The following is a 16,542-nucleotide window of genomic DNA, read 5'->3' as shown; positions in this document are numbered from 1 at the left end:
GTTCAGACTCACAGTGGCCCTGTACAGGGGTTCTGAGGAGCAGCTGGTGGCTTTGAACCACCCATCTTGTGGTTCACAGTCCAATTCTTATCCTACAGCACCACACAGGAAACCATGGAAACCCTATATGGCAGTATTATTCTGTTCTATAGGATTGCTGTAGCTCTAGTGTGGCACTATAGGATAAGCACTGACCACAAGGTCAGTTTAAACTACAAAACCGGTAGTGCAAATACACCAACTCAGAAACCTTTTGCAGGGTTGCTGTGAATCAAAACTAACTGGATGGCACTAAACAACAATAGAGTTGTATGAGTTGAAATTGATTCAGAGCATACAACAGCAGTGTAGTACATAGAAAATTTCAAGCAGCATTTGATGTTCTTTTCAAATATGAACTCATTTATGAACCCTATGAAGTAGAATACTATAAATAGCATTTTGGGGGACTGTCTTAGTTTTCTAGTGCTGCTTTATAACAGAAATGCCACAAGATGATAACTTTAACAAACAGTAATGTATTCTCTCACAGTTTAGGATGCTAGAAGTCCAAATTCTGCTGACTTTAGAGGAGGACTTTTTCTGTCTCTGTGGGCTCTGGTGAAAAGTTCTTATCTACTAACATCTGTAGATTAAGCTTTTCTGGGAGCTCTCCATGCATCATAGCATCAATCTTTCCCTAGATCTAGGAGCTGCACAATGCAGGGACCCCGGGTCCAAAGGACGCAGTCCACTCCTGGCTCTTCTGTCTTGGTGGTAGTAGGTCCTTCTGAGTGCTGTTTGCTTGTTTCATCTCTTTTATATCTCAAAAGAGATTGGCTCAAGATATGACCTAATCCTGTAGATCACATCTAACCTCACTAACATCACAGAAGTGAGGATTTATATCACATAGGATAATCACATCGGATTACATAATTTGAGTGTGTGTGATTGTTATCAGTGCATAACTGCCACATTATTACATGATTACATAGCATCACCCAGCCAATTTTACACATATTTTGGGGGGATGCAATTCAATCCATGACAGGGGTAGGTATTATTTTGATTCCTATTTTAGACATAAGGAAACTGAAGCATAGAAGACCTATAGTTAACATCGGGTGGCTCAAAGTGTATTTGTGATTCCTAAAACAGAAAGTTTAGTGGATTATTTTATTTTAGCTTGTATAAAGAAAACCATTTCAGAACTATAAGTTACAGTTATCTCTGTGATTAATTTTATGTTTTTACTACTAAAATTCTGTTGCTTTTGTCTATACATTTTGTAGTTTGCATTATCTTTCCTGTCTCTGCTTTTGTCATATTCTTTTTTAGTAACTTTAATACTTCCTTTAGAATCCTGTAGAACGATTATCCTTTGCATTAACTCTAGCTTTTAAAACTGGCATTCTTCCTTAGGAAATCATTTTTATTTGCCTTCTAAAGTTAGCATTGAATATGGCCAAAAACATCTTAAAGGAAGGAGGATGAGTTTGCAGATCATTTTCAGAATCTGATCACAGGTTGTAGAGTTTCTGAAACCACCAATGACCCCCTCACAGACTAACATCAAGTTTGGGACTTTTGTAACACTGGGGAATTTTAGAAACTGCAGTCGTTTGTCAGTAAATAACTTTAAAAATAAATTATATGCAGTATATTTTGCAAACTATTAATTAGATAGACAACTTGTGATTAGCTGTAGATGGATCACTTGTAATCCACCTGAACTGTCATTTTTATAATTCTTTGTACTTTCCTTTTCTCTGTATATTTGATTTTTTTTTTTTGGCAGTTTGACTATGTCTGGCGGTGTATGTTAGGAGCTCTGGTAGTGTAGTGGTTATCAGTCAGTCTACTAACCTCAAGGTCAGCAGTTCAAAACTACCAGCCATTCCGTGGGAGAAAGATGAGGCTTTTTGGTCTCATAAAGATTTACAACCTTGGAAACCCTGTGCAGGGTCACTATGAGTCGGCAGGGTCATGACTCGATGGCACATAACCATCACCGCCACCAGGGATGTGTGTGTGTGTGTTTATATGTGTCTCTGTGTATCTCTTTCTGTCTCTCTGTGGCTCTTTGAACTTCTTATGTCTAATTTTGGAAAATTCTAAGTCATTATGTCTTCAAATATTTCTCTGTCCTTTCTCTCTTTTCTTCCTGGAATTGTCTTTTGATATATGTCAGACAGTAGCTCTTGGTTGGTCTGCTTTGATTTTTACTCTTCTTACTCTTTGTGTTTTAGTTTGTCTCATTTCTGTTGGTCTAGCTTCAAGTTCACTGATTCTTTCTCTGACTGTGTACGCCCAGTCATATCATTCTATCGAAGGAATTTATTGTCTCTGATAATGTTTGGTGTTTTTTTTTTTAAATATCATTTTCACTGCACTGTTTTGTTTTCTTTATACATACATATATATGTTGTTGTTGTTAAGTGCCATCAAGTCAGTTCTGACCCATAGGGACCCTGTATAGAGTTTCCAAGGAATGACTGGTGAGCTTGAACATTCAGTATACCTCTTGATTCTTGCTCTGTTGCTTGCTTTGTTTCTTTTCAGTGGGTTTTTCTTTTCTACATTTTTCCTACCTTCTTTTTTATATCCTATAATGGTTTTTGAATACTGGGCATCTGGCCTACTGAAGTCTGAGATAAATTGCATGTATGCCTAGAAGTGGGCGTGCCTCTTCATCCAGGTTATCCCTGCTGGCTAGTTGTTTTCTCAGTCTCAGTCAGTAACTGAGCTAGGCTGTGTTATTAGCTCTCGTTGTTCCCTTCAATGCAGAACTGATTTTAAATTCCATTACTGGTGGGCCACTATAACTTTGTGTTGATAGATGGGGGTAGGCTGATCAAAGGTTGACTCAATATTCCTACTCCACCCTCAGCTTATACCCGTTACATAACTGTAACACAGAAGGGTCTTTCCCCATGATCTGAACATCTCTTACAGTGAAAGAATGCTTGCTATTCAGGTAGACATTTATTGGGAGCAGGGGAAGTCTTGATTCTCCTGACCCAGTGTCATTCTGGTGTAGCAGTGTACCTGATACTCAGAAGAAAACTGTGTTCCCCTCCCAGAGTGGTAGCCAAGGTTTGCTTTTTTGGGTGTGGGATTCTGGATCCAAAACGTTCTTTTATACCCTCTACCTCGGAAACCCTGTATAGGGTCGCTACGGGTCGGAACCGGCTCGACGGCACTTAACAACAACAACAACCCTAGGGACAGTGGCTTTTTCCTTGCGTCTGGTGGTCGACAGACTTTGCTTCCACTCTTCTCCCAGTTGTCCTAGGAACAAGAGGAGTAGGGTTTTACTTCAGATTAGAGGAGGTTTGGGAAGAAGGTAGAGTTGCATGCTGTCCCCAGGAACATTCCTCACCACCTGCATGCCTGTACTCCTAAGATGAGTTCTCTCTCTCTCTCTAGCCAGGCTCCCAGTCTTCCTTAAGAACTGGTGCCATGGAGAAGACTTACAAATTATTGCAAATTCCGCATTTCTAATGTGCTGGACTGCAAAGTCTTTTGAACCACAAGGTCGGTGGTTCAAACTCACCAGCTGCTCCTTAGAACCCCTTTACGTGGTCGCTATGGGTTGGAACCAACTCGATGACACTTAACAACAAGAAGTTACTTTAAACTTACATATTAGCCCACACTTGGCCTTTAGGAATCCTTAAAATATTTAGCTGATTTCTTACCAGCTTCCCTGGTGGCCCCCTTTGCCGCCCACACTCTACCAAAAGTAAAAGTTTCTAGGTACAGTCTTTCCTTTGGGGAGGACCTGTCACTCTTTGGAATTCAGTTTCCTTGGTTGTCTTGCAACCACCATTCTTATTGGTTAGCTGCAGTGTGCTACTGGTTTCAATTCTGACGAATTCAAGAAATTACAATTTTATGGATTGAAAACTTTTATTTGTTAAAGTAGGAGTGTTGTTCTCCTAGGGCTCTTGGTAATCAAAGGCATCTCTGAAATGTCTTTGCCCCACTTTGTGCACTGTAGGATAATGCACTGAACTTCAAGGACGGTTTAAACTGCAAGATCAGCAGGTCATGCTCACCAGTTCCTCCTCGGAGACCCTGTACAGGGTCGCTATGTGTTGGAACATGCTTGACAGCACTTAATAACAACAACAACATATGTTCTCCAGCCTTTATCAGATCTGTGCCCTTAGGGACTCCTTAACAAACTTACATAAGGGTGGGATTCAGGAGTACAATTGAGGGTATCATGGAAGACTTGGACTTGGTGAGGAGAGGCACCCACGGACCAATTAGCTTTCTTTTACTAGCAATAAAGGGCCCCTCCACATGATTTCTGCTCCCGTAAAGATTTACAACTTTGGAAACCCTGTTCAGGGTCACTATGGGTCAGAACCGACTCAGTGGCACTTAACAACAACAACCACATGAGCAGAAAGTAGCAACTGACCATACCTAGCTTCTCTTTGTGTTACTGTATTTTTTTTCTTTTCTTTTTTAATTTTCATATTTTATAAGCTGTGCAACTGCTTTGTTCCATATCTTTTTTCCTTCTTTTGCTCATCCTAGGAAGCAGTGTTTTAAAGATGTGTGAGAGCCTTTGTAAGGCATCCCTGACAGGCCCTTGCCTGACTTATTCTTTCAATTCAGAGTTATTATTATTGCGCTGAAGAAAGGTCATGTCTTGCTGTGTTCCTTGAGTGGATTTCAGGTGGCTTCTTGTTTCTTTGTGTGTGTTGTTTTGCTTTGTTCAGGGTAGAGATTTCTTAAGCCTAGTGTTTCTCAATTCTCTTTAATCCTGACCCCCCTTGGAGAAACATAAAGATATTGTATTCTTCTTTAATGTTGTTTATAATCTGGAAACTAAAACAAATAGCACCACTGGAAACAAACCTGAGGGATAAATTGCTGCTTTATTTTCTTACTGGCACCCCTTCTTTTCTTAAGCACTCACACCCCTACATCAGAACCACTATCTTGACTTATTTAGTATTTTTGCCAGTATATTGAATCCAGATAGTGATTTCTTTTTTTTAAATAAAGTCTGTTGAGGATTGGAGTCCTGGCGTGATGCTGTGGATTAAGCACTGGACTGTTAACCGCAATGTCATTGGTTCAAACCCACCAACCGTTTCTCAGAAACCCTATGCAGGGTCGCTATGAGTTGGAACCAGCTCAGTGGCTCTTAACAACAACAACATTGAGTAATGATGAAACAGAAAACAAGAGATAAATCAGTTGTGAAATAAATACAGTAGAAAATAGGAGATCAGTCCCTTCCAGCAAGGCAGGGACTGTGTGTGTGTGCTCTGACACACAGTCAGCTTCTCCTTCATTCTCTTCTCCACAATGAGCAGGAGTAGTGGGGTCAGGATCAAGTTCTTTATCAAGCGGAAGCTTGTAACCTCATTTCAGGATGAAAATATATGAAACTTAAACAGGCATTACTCTTTTTTAAATATTCCAGAGGGAGGCCTTAGTGGCTATCAGGCTGTGACAGCCTTTTACTCAATAAAGTAGGCAATCTTGTTTAAAATAAATATGTTTTTCCATAGGACTCATTGTGGCCATTTTCATTTTTGAATGCTAAATATAAGCTCTATAAACTTCTTTATTCTTCCTGAATCACGGTAATGCAGAAAGTTTCCTCAGCATTGAACACTAGTGGCTTCTTGTTCATCACTTCACCTACAGGCAATGCTTGTACTAATTATTACTCAGTAAATATGTGCTTGTTAAATGAATAAAGAAATCTTTGAGTTTCTTCTTAGTTCTAAATCCTATGATGTGGAAAAAGCTGATTTCGTTCCTGTCTGGACATTTATTTTCTGGTGTGTTTTTTCCCTGCTGAAATCAGTAAAGTATCAGAAAGGTCACAGTGGACCAAGTTTACATTCTGTTCTGTTGTAGTCAACACTCTGAAGGTCTAGGTGACAAATACTTACAATAATATTCCATTCAGCTGTGAGACATTGATTTATGTATACCATTTTCAAATATTTTAAGGCATCTTTGTCTCAGAAGAAACCTGTATTGCCTTTCTGGCTTTAGGTGATTGTTGTGTATAAATTCTATGCATTTAGTTTTCTTTTAATAAAAAAAATAGAGTATTTTTAGTTCATATAGTTTGGTCACTTTAAATTGTTAAATTTAAATCAATCTATGTTTAGAAGTGGAGTCCTGGTGTAGCACTATAAGATAAGCACTGGTTTGTTAACTGAAAGGTCAGCGGTTCAAACCTACCACTCCTCAGAAACCCTATACAGGGTCACTATGAGTCAGAAACAACTCACTAGCTCTTAACAACAGCAACATTAAGAAGCAACAGAGAAATAGATATTAACTCTACTATAGACCAGCATCTTAGCTTAGGCAAGCATTTGGTCACTGCTGGGCTAAAGAGTGAACACCGATAGAAATGAGGAGTGGGATAAAGACTCCAGAGAGGGAGACAAGTTAAGGCGCAGACCTCCACCTGTCTTTGGACTCCAGTTTTCCTTCCCTCCCACAGAAGTGCTTCTGTTGCCCCCAGCTTGCCTCCCTCTCTTGTCATCACATCTCCTGTGACTTCCAGCCAGTGATGCAAGTCCATCCAGTAAACAGAACAGGCTCACACCTGTTCTCTTCCTGGCTGGTCTTTAGGCCCACATCTCCTCTAATGATGTTTTCTTGTAGCTGTATCTGCTTAAGGGAGAGGAGGAAGAATATAGACCTTCTGATTCTGGCCTGGGTATGCTGTTCAGAGGATGGAATGGTTCCAGGCAGCAACAGATAGAGCCGGAAGAAGTGGCAGGAAGTCTTAGAAAAGGGGTGTCTCTACTGTTCTCGGATCATCAGCCTGTGCCTAGTGGTTGGCATGTTCACGTGTCTGAGATTGATGATTAGAAGTCAGGAACCAAAATGTAGATTGCTTTGTGAAAAGCAAGACATTACTTTTAAAGTCACAAGTCTGACATTTAAGCTGCTGCCAGGCCCAGGAATGTGGGCCTGTGAGTGTGTATGTGCTCATGTGCATGCTATTAACCCACTTTACAGTTTGGTTTTCCCCCTTTAATAACAGAGACCTATGAATTTGAAATGTTCGTTTGAAACAAATGAGAGTGTGGTGGTAAAATAGTAACTTCTATGTAAAAACAAAAATGGCACAATGAAATATTGCAGAGTTAAAGAAAATGCTATATATATATATTAATGAATAAAGAAGTAAACATCACCATTTATCTTCATGACTTCACTAGTGGCACTCTTGGTACCAAAATATAAGGAAAATAAACTTTGGTTATGTAATTAGCGTTCTGTCTTTAATAAAGAACTTTGTTCTTAAGTCCTGTCTAGTTGGAGCTGACCCATAGTGACCTTGTATCAGGTTTCCGAGAAGCAACTGGTGAGCTTGAACCACTGATCCTATGATTCAAACCAACTTTGCAGCCCAGCACATTAACCCACAGCATAGATGTGTCTCTTTTAAAGTATAGACAGTCTTCATTTTGAAAAATAGGATATTTATACATTTATTTCATACTCTTATGCATGGCTGATTACAAATTTAATTGCATGCCAACTTACTCAAATAAATAGACTATAATCTCTGCCTTAAGGATTTGGAATGGTGGTAATACAGTACATCTTCTGGATACAATCACCACAGTCTTTACATCTTTTGCACTTACTGTTCTAAGGATATGAATGTAAAGAAATTCTTGGCCTTGTGGCTTTTACATTTTTATCTTGGCATTCAGATCACAGCCGCCTCTCTAGTTCACTTTGAAACTTTCAGCGAAATGATCCCCATATGATTTAAAGTTTAATTACCTTTTGAAAATTGCTTTTGGAAGTGTAGATAGTCCAAAGTAAAAGTGGTTTTGAATTTCGGGCATAGAACATAGCATAATAGCTTTTTAAAATATAAAGAAGGTTTTATTCAATATGGATTCTATCTAGAGTAGGAAAATTAGAATTGCCTTTGCATACTCTTATGCATGCTGTTTTCTTTATTGCATGAAAGCAATATAATCCTCACCCCATCCCTATTTTTCATGTATGAATGCAATAGTTTTTATTAGAATTTCATATCAGGTTTTATACACTTCCTGAAAGGCATATAACCTAACTGAAATACTCTTTTATTTCAGTTCAAGTTCTTAATGGTTTTGTGAGGTCATCTGAGCAATTAAAAATAAACAATAATAGTAATAATAAAGGCACTTATACCAGGACAGGACTTAAATGTACACGGCAGCTGCATAGTGTGGCAACCTGTTCCAGTATGCAGGGGAGGTAAGGGAGTGCATTACTGGTGATGCAGACTCTTTAAAAGCAGACGCCTCCTAAGCTTTCTGTTTCATAGTGGTTGTTGTTGTTGTTGTGAAGTGCCGTCGAGTCAATTCCAACCCATAGCGACCCTGTATAGGGTTTTCAAGGAGTAGCTGATGAGTTTGAACCGCCGACTTTGCAGTTCAAACAAGTTTGCAGTCTGACGCATTAGCCCACAGCGCCACACCTTCATAGTGGTAGTAATCCATTAATATTTGCATTGCATAGGTGACGTTGTTCCAAATCTGGTACATTATAGTAGGTTTCAATAAATCCATTGCTAAATCTTAGTGGCACCTTCAGCTGTAATGTAGGCCTCCCACCAAACTTGGTACAACTGCAACAGTAAAGCCATTTTTATCTAATCTATTTAGGACCGTGACTGATATAATATGAAACTCTAAAGAGTCCAGAATTCCTGCTGGAGTTCCAGAATTTACCATTTAACACACTCTTGGTCTTTAATGGTTCATTCCCGGCTGTTTCTGGTTTTAGTATTTGCATCTTCTTCCAGAAACAGCCCAGACATTCTTAGAAAATTCAAGTGGTCAGAAAGTGGTTTATAAGTTGTAGTACGTCTCCCCATCACTTGGGATGCTTCTTGAATGCAAATTCCTGGGCACCAGCCCCAGATTCCAGGGACCTGGGAATCTGCTTCTAAGCAGGTAGCACAGGTGATTTTGAGTCCCTTGATTTGGCGACAAGCATTTGTGCCGGTGATAGAAGTGGGTCTACAAGCAGGACCAGCTTCATGAGCACATGACCTGTGCAGCACACAGACTCACACCTTCTTGAAATTTCCAATAATATTTGAACAAAGGTCCTACATTTCATTTTGCTTTGGGCCCTGCGAATTATGTTGTTGTTAGGTGTCATCTAGTTGGTACCGACGCATAGCGACTTAATGCACAGCAGAACAAAACTCTGCCCAATCCTGAGACAGCCTCACTACTGTTGCCACACTTGAGTCCATCGATGCTGCCACTTGGCCAATCCATCTCGTTGGAATGTAGTCAGTTCAATATTACAGGATTTTGTGGTATGTTACTTAAATTGCATTTCTTGACATAACATGGATTGCAGTTATTGAATAATGATTGCTTACCTGTTTGTATTAAGTTGCAAACTCCAAGGCCACTTCTGAATATTAGATATGAATGAGTATTATTTGTCATAGGCCATAGAACAGGAAGTTCTAACAGTCTGGTGTTGTTTTGTTATTTTTAAAGGAAATAAAATCTATGTTCCTAGTCTTGAACATAGAAACCTATGTTTATGTTACTCTAATTCCATTTTTTTCCCCCTCTGCTAGGATGGTACAAAACAGAGAAGAGAACGGAAAAAGACTGTATCGTTCAGCAGCATGCCAACAGAGAAGAAGATCAGCAGTGCCAGTGATTGTATCAATTCAATGCTGGAGGGTTCAGAACTCAAAAAGGTCCGGTCCAACTCTAGAATTTACCATAGATATTTTTTACTGGACGCCGACATGCAGAGCCTGAGGTGGGAGCCGTCCAAGAAAGATTCTGAGAAGGCCAAGATTGATATTAAATCCATTAAGGAAGTGAGAACAGGAAAAAATACAGACATATTCCGCAGCAATGGCATTTCTGAACAGATATCTGAAGACTGTGCATTTTCAGTCATATATGGAGAGAATTATGAGTCACTTGATTTGGTTGCCAACTCTGCAGATGTTGCAAACATCTGGGTTACCGGACTGCGGTATCTAATTTCTTATGGAAAACATACACTTGATATGTTAGAAAGCAGCCAAGACAACATGAGGACTTCTTGGGTTTCCCAAATGTTTAGTGAAGTAGATTTAGATGACCTTGGACATGTCACTCTGTGTAATGCTGTGCAATGCATCAGAAACCTCAATCCTGGTTTGAAAACTAGCAAAATTGAGCTGAAGTTCAAAGAATTACACAAATCCAAGGACAAAGCTGGGACTGAAGTCACAAAGGACGAGTTTATTGAGGTTTTCCATGAGCTTTGTACTAGACCCGAAATTTATTTCCTTTTAGTTCAGTTTTCAAGCAATAAAGAATTCCTTGATACCAAGGACCTTATGATGTTTCTGGAGGCAGAGCAGGGTGTGGCACATATAAATGAGGAAATAAGCCTTGAAATTATTCACAAATATGAGCCATCCAAAGAGGGTCAGGAAAAAGGCTGGCTCTCCATAGATGGATTCACAAATTACCTTATGTCACCTGACTGTTACATATTTGATCCGGAGCATAAGAAAGTTTGTCAGGATATGAAGCAACCTTTGTCTCATTACTTTATAAACTCATCTCATAATACATACTTAATAGAGGATCAGTTCCGGGGTCCCTCTGATATCACAGGATACATTCGAGCTCTTAAAATGGGTTGCCGGAGTGTTGAATTAGATGTATGGGATGGGCCAGATAATGAACCTGTCATTTACACGGGCCACACCATGACCTCCCAGATAGTCTTCCGCAGTGTCGTTGATATTATTAACAAGTATGCATTCTTTGCTTCAGAGTATCCTCTTATTTTGTGTTTAGAAAACCACTGTTCTATTAAACAACAGAAGATAATGGTTCAACACATGAAGAAAATCTTAGGAGATAGGCTCTATACAACATTACCTAATGTGGAGGAGTCTTATCTGCCATCCCCAGATGCCCTAAAAGGAAAAATACTGATTAAAGCAAAGAAGCTTTCCTCAAATTGCTCTGGAGTAGAAGGAGATGTTACTGATGAGGATGAAGGAGCAGAAATGTCTCAGAGGATGGGAAAGGAGAATGCAGAGCAGCAGCCCAACCATGTGCCTATGAAGCGATTTCAGCTTTGTAAAGAACTCTCTGAGCTGGTCAGCATATGTAAATCAGTTCAGTTCAAAGAATTTCAGGTGTCATTTCAGGTTCAGAAGTACTGGGAAGTCTGTTCTTTTAATGAAGTGCTTGCCAGCAAATACGCCAATGAAAATCCAGGGGACTTTGTAAACTATAACAAGCGTTTTCTTGCTCGGGTTTTTCCTAGCCCAATGAGAATTGACTCTAGTAACATGAACCCTCAAGATTTTTGGAAATGTGGCTGTCAAATAGTAGCCATGAACTTTCAGACACCAGGATTGATGATGGACCTGAACATCGGCTGGTTTAGACAGAATGGGAATTGTGGCTATGTCCTCCGGCCAGCCATCATGAGGGAGGAAGTCTCCTTCTTCAGCGCCAATACAAAAGACTCAGTCCCAGGAGTTTCACCTCAGCTTCTTCACATTAAAATCATCAGCGGGCAGAACTTTCCCAAACCCAAAGGATCAGGTGCCAAAGGTGATGTGGTGGATCCTTACGTCTATGTTGAAATTCACGGCATCCCTGCTGATTGTGCAGAACAAAGGACCAAAACTGTGCACCAGAATGGAGACACTCCCATTTTCGACGAGAGCTTTGAATTTCAGATCAACCTACCTGAACTGGCCATGGTACGCTTCGTAGTGCTAGATGATGATTACATCGGGGATGAATTTATAGGTCAGTACACAATTCCCTTTGAATGTTTACAGACAGGCTACCGCCATGTGCCCCTGCAATCGCTGACTGGAGAGGTCCTCGCACACGCTTCTTTATTTGTCCACGTGGCTATTACTAACCGAAGAGGAGGAGGGAAACCTCACAAGAGAGGCCTGTCTGTGAGAAAAGGGAAGAAGTCCAGGGAATATGCATCACTGAGAACACTGTGGATTAAAACTGTAGATGAGGTTTTCAAGAATGCCCAGCCCCCCATACGGGATGCCACCGATCTGAGAGAGAACATGCAGGTAACGTTTTTGTGGTTCTACATTGCCTCAGCCGTTTTCCTACTTAGTGCATGTGCGTAGTTTAAGACTGTTTAAGATTCCTTTTTTTTTTAATGAGAATATTTAATTTCAGATCATTTGTTTTTCTAATTGAGTATTAGAATGTTCAGTACTAGCCTCATGTTCTATCATTTACATTTCCAAAACTACAGTTGATGCTAAGGAGCTCTGATTGTGTAGTGGTTACAAATCAGGCTGCAAATCTCAAGAATCTCAAGGTCAACAGTTTGAAACTACCAGCGGTTCTGCGAGAGAAAGATGAGGCTTTCTGCTCTCGTAAAGATTTGCAGCCTTGGAAACCCTGTACAGAGTCCTGTGAGTCGTAACCGACTCCATGGCGCACAACAACCACCACCCATAGTTGATGCTGAAACTATTGATTCCATGTTAGAATAAACCAGACTTGATGCTGTCTTCCACATTGCCATCCTAGTCCCTGTGAATGACGGCTCAAAACTGTGCTGCTTTCCCTAACAGTAGACATCGAAGCTCTGGTACTTCAGAATATTCCAGCAGCTGGAACACAAATTGATACCCTATCAACATAAAAGGAAGAGGTTCAAGTACTATCTTAGGGAGCTGTAAGAAACCCAAACCTGTTGCCATCTACTTGCTTCCAACTCGTAGAAACCCTATAGGACAAAGTAGAACTGCCCCATAGGTTTCTAAGGCTGTAATCTTTATGGAAGCACATTTGTCTCCTGTAGAGCAGTTGGTGGGTTTGAACTGCCAACCTTTTGGTTACCAACTAAGCACTTTAACCATTGCATCACAAGGACTATACAAAACAAAAACTAAACTCAGTGTCATTCATTTGAGTGGATTCGGACTTATAGTGACCCTCTGTAGGGTTTCCAAGGCTATAAATCTTTTATGGAGCAGAAAGCCTCCTCTTCCTGAACACCAGCTCGTGGATTTGCACTGCAGCCTTTGCAGTTACAGTCCAGGGCTTATCCACTGGTGCTACCAGGGCTCCTTTACTAGGACTTTGTTGTTGTTAAATGCTGTTGACTCAGTTCTGACTGATAGGGACCCTGTAGAGTCCTGAGGAGCAGCTGGTGGTTTGAACTGCTGACCTTGTGGTTCAAACTGACCAGTGCTTTAACCTAAAGTATACCCTGTCTCCACTGGATAGTTTTGTCTAAATGAAATAATAATGATTATCTGATGTTTTTAAATTTAGCAAATGTTGTTGTTAAGGATTGCCTAGTCTATTTGACTCATAGTGACCCTGTATAGGGTTTATGAGGAGTGGCTAGTGAGTTTGAACTGCCGACCTTGCAGTTCAAACAGACCTTGCAATCCAGCTCTTTATCCCACAGCACCACACCAGGACTCTGTGTTGTTGTTAAGTGCCGTTGAGTGGGTTCCAATTCATAGCAACCCTGTATAGGGTTTCTTAGGAGCAGCTGGTGGGTTTGGACTGCCAACCTTGTGGTTCAAACCAACTAGTGCTTTCTACACCAGAACTCCAACACCAGGATTATAGTGTTTGTACTGAGCCATTGTGTTTGTACTGAGCCTCCTCTTGGTTTTAGTAATTTTTTTTGAAACATGGACAGCTATTGTGTAAATAAAATACATGGTGTATCAGTGTGTATATTATTTTAGTAAACGGAGATCATAACTACCTCTGAAGAGATAATAACTAAAAGCAATCAGTAAAGAATTGTGTATTTACTTAAGCACCTCTCAGTCTACTAAGGGCCCCCGAGTGACACAGAGCTCGTTGCAGGGGCCCTCCCTCCCAGAGACCTCAGCCCCCACCTGCCTGGGGTGTGAGAAGTACTCTGTGTACAACAGGTGCTCAGTGCATGTTTACACAGCTCTATTTGTTTTTAATGACCATTATGTGGAGGATGCCACCAGTAAGTAAAATATTTGACTCAGAAAATTTAACATATTTTATCCATCAAACAATTCAGTAAGTGCACTGTTCATAAAAAGATCTGCCGATGATGGGGAAATTTTATTTTCTTTCCCTCAACATAGACTCATTACAGAAATGTGTAAGACGTTTCTCCGTTTCTGAGGATTGGTAAATCCTCAGCCCTCAGCTCTGAGGGAGCCACTGTCCCCGGCCACAGGGCTACTGCTATTGTGCGTGAGACACACAAATCCCTGGAGGACCCACCAAAGCTCAAACATTGTCTATTCCACAGGCATTGGCTCTGCTCGCCTGACCAGACACTCATCCCGTGGCCATTTGACAGGCCCTGCAATGTCAGGGTACACCATGGGGACACCGGGGTGTGCAAACTTGTCAACTGTCTGCCCTCAGGGAGCTTTTATTTGAGTGGGGTTGAGCACTGGCAAGTGAAAGAGGCAGTGGGCAGGTGAATAAACACATAGGATAACTGCAGATATAGGTAAGCGCTGTGAAGAAAATAAAACAGGGAAGGGTGACACGGTGATTGAGGAATATTACCATAATGCTTTTCTCTTTATATGTGGCCAGTATCAAAGTGATTCTGACTATAATGATATATTGTTTGATGCCTATATGTTATGCAGTCTTATCAAGAATGAAATTTTTATTTTAAAACCAAAATACTGTTGATTCTTAAGAACCAAGGTGTTTGAGAGCAAAAGGCAGAGGGACTGGAGGGTCAGCCCAGATCAGGAACCCGTGTGTCTGGGATAACACCCCTGGCTCCTGCTTTCTTGGTGTGGCATCGTAGGATCAACACTGGACTGTGAACCACAAGGTTGCTGTCTTGGGATCCACCCAACAGCTCTTAACAACAGTACCGGAATATAGCTGTAGCATTGCAGTAAAGGGAGTCCTGGTGTGATGTTAGAGGATAAACAGTGGACTGCAAGGTTCGTTTGAACCACAAGATTGGCTTCTCTGAAACCCTATACAGGGTCACTGTGAGTCAGAACTGACTCAACAGCTCTTAGCAACAACAACATAGCGATAAAGAGTGTGGGCCTCAACATCAGCAGGGCCACCTTGACGTACTCCTGTGTGACTTTAACTACGTAACAGAGATTATAGCTAAGGCTCTCTGTCCACACTTTTAGCATGGCAGTGAGTAAGGTCATGTTCAATATGCCAGGGCTCGAAGGGTACCAGCTGTGCCATTTTACATCTTTGAAGGGCTTTGTCTAATGGATATTTTAATGGCATTTGTCTAGTGATTAAAAAAAAAAAAAAAAGATAAGCAGGAGCATTACAATCAGTAAAGATGTGAATAGGGGAAGAATCAAGACACCCACTGGGCACAGACAGCAGTGAACACTAGTGTGTCCTCAAAGGTCCTTTAGATTTGGACCAGGAGGCATAAACAGGTGAGAGAGCGAGAGAGAGTCAGCTTTCTACCTTACAAAATTTCCTTTCCTTTTAGGATGGCTGGTGTATGTGATACTTATTTTATGCCTGATTCAATTTTGTTTTCTTTATCTTTACCTTTTTTGAATGCAGAAGTCATTCTTTTTGTTTGCTCATAATTGCATGTCAATATTACCATTACTCTGAACTTTGATCTAAACAGAGGCTTTGCCCTTCAGAAGAATTTGACTTATTTGCATTTTCAGTGCTCTTGATAAATTTCTATAATCATATTTACTTTGGAAAATGGCCATCTTCCCTCCTCCCAAGAATAAAATAATCATTAGCCAGTTCTGTCATAAATTGCTAATTATTGTTGTACCAGGAGATTCAAGTGTAATTAGATATGTCACATATCATACACACAAGAAACTAAAAGCCTGGGTTAGTTTTAAAGCACCCCCTTCTTTCTGCTTCACAGAATGCAGTGGTGTCTTTCAAGGAGCTGTGTGGGCTCTCTTCTGTGGCCAATCTCATGCAGTGCATGTTGGCAGTCTCTCCTCGTTTCCTGGGGCCTGATAACGCCCCCCTGGTGGTACTGAATCTCAGCGAGCAATATCCCACAATGGAGTTGCAGGGGATCGTACCTGAGGTTCTAAAGAAGATTGTAACGACCTATGACACGGTGAGTAGTCATTGTTCACCCTTGTTTATCACCTGGGCGCAAAGTATCTTAAGACAATACATCAGACATATCAGGGAAGCTCTTGCTAAAGTGTGCTTTCCTACTTCATACTTCAATGACCTTTATTGGAAAAAGCATGCCCCTGACTTAGCTGTATGTCAAAGAGTTAAGTGTTTGTTTGGTCTTGTGTTTTTAAAAAAGCAGGATTCTGAGATCTTGGCTTCAGTTGGAACAAGAAGAAGCTTCTTGAGAACTGCATATATCTGAATAGGTTTCTAAAAGATACTCCATTTTCCACACATAATCTGAAGAGGGGTTTCCCCCTCCTGAAATTAGCCATCAATACACTCATTTTTATTTTGTTCTCATTTTCCAAACTGCTAAGTGTGAGAAATCTAATTTTTTAAAAAAATAAACTCAATCATATATGTCATCTGGGCAGACACTTGTAGCACTTCTAGCACT

General features: G+C 40.6%; 1 protein-coding gene across 1 annotated transcript in view; it reads left to right on the top strand.

Annotated features, from left to right (window-relative positions):
- Positions 1-16,542, top strand: part of PLCL2 (phospholipase C-like 2) — a 247,028-nt gene that overhangs the window by 139,626 nt on the left and 90,860 nt on the right. The window contains exons 2-3 of the mRNA XM_006840000.1: positions 9,590-12,079; positions 15,874-16,077. Of these exons, the coding sequence (XP_006840063.1) occupies positions 9,590-12,079; positions 15,874-16,077 (2,694 nt within the window). The remainder of the gene's footprint in view (positions 1-9,589; positions 12,080-15,873; positions 16,078-16,542) is intronic.

The sequence above is a fragment of the Chrysochloris asiatica genome, unplaced genomic scaffold, assembly GCF_000296735.1.
Source record: "Chrysochloris asiatica unplaced genomic scaffold, ChrAsi1.0 scaffold00028, whole genome shotgun sequence".
NCBI lineage: Eukaryota > Metazoa > Chordata > Mammalia > Afrosoricida > Chrysochloridae > Chrysochloris > Chrysochloris asiatica.
The sequence above is the reverse complement of the archived record's forward strand: the minus strand, read 5'-3'. Positions and strand labels throughout refer to the sequence as shown.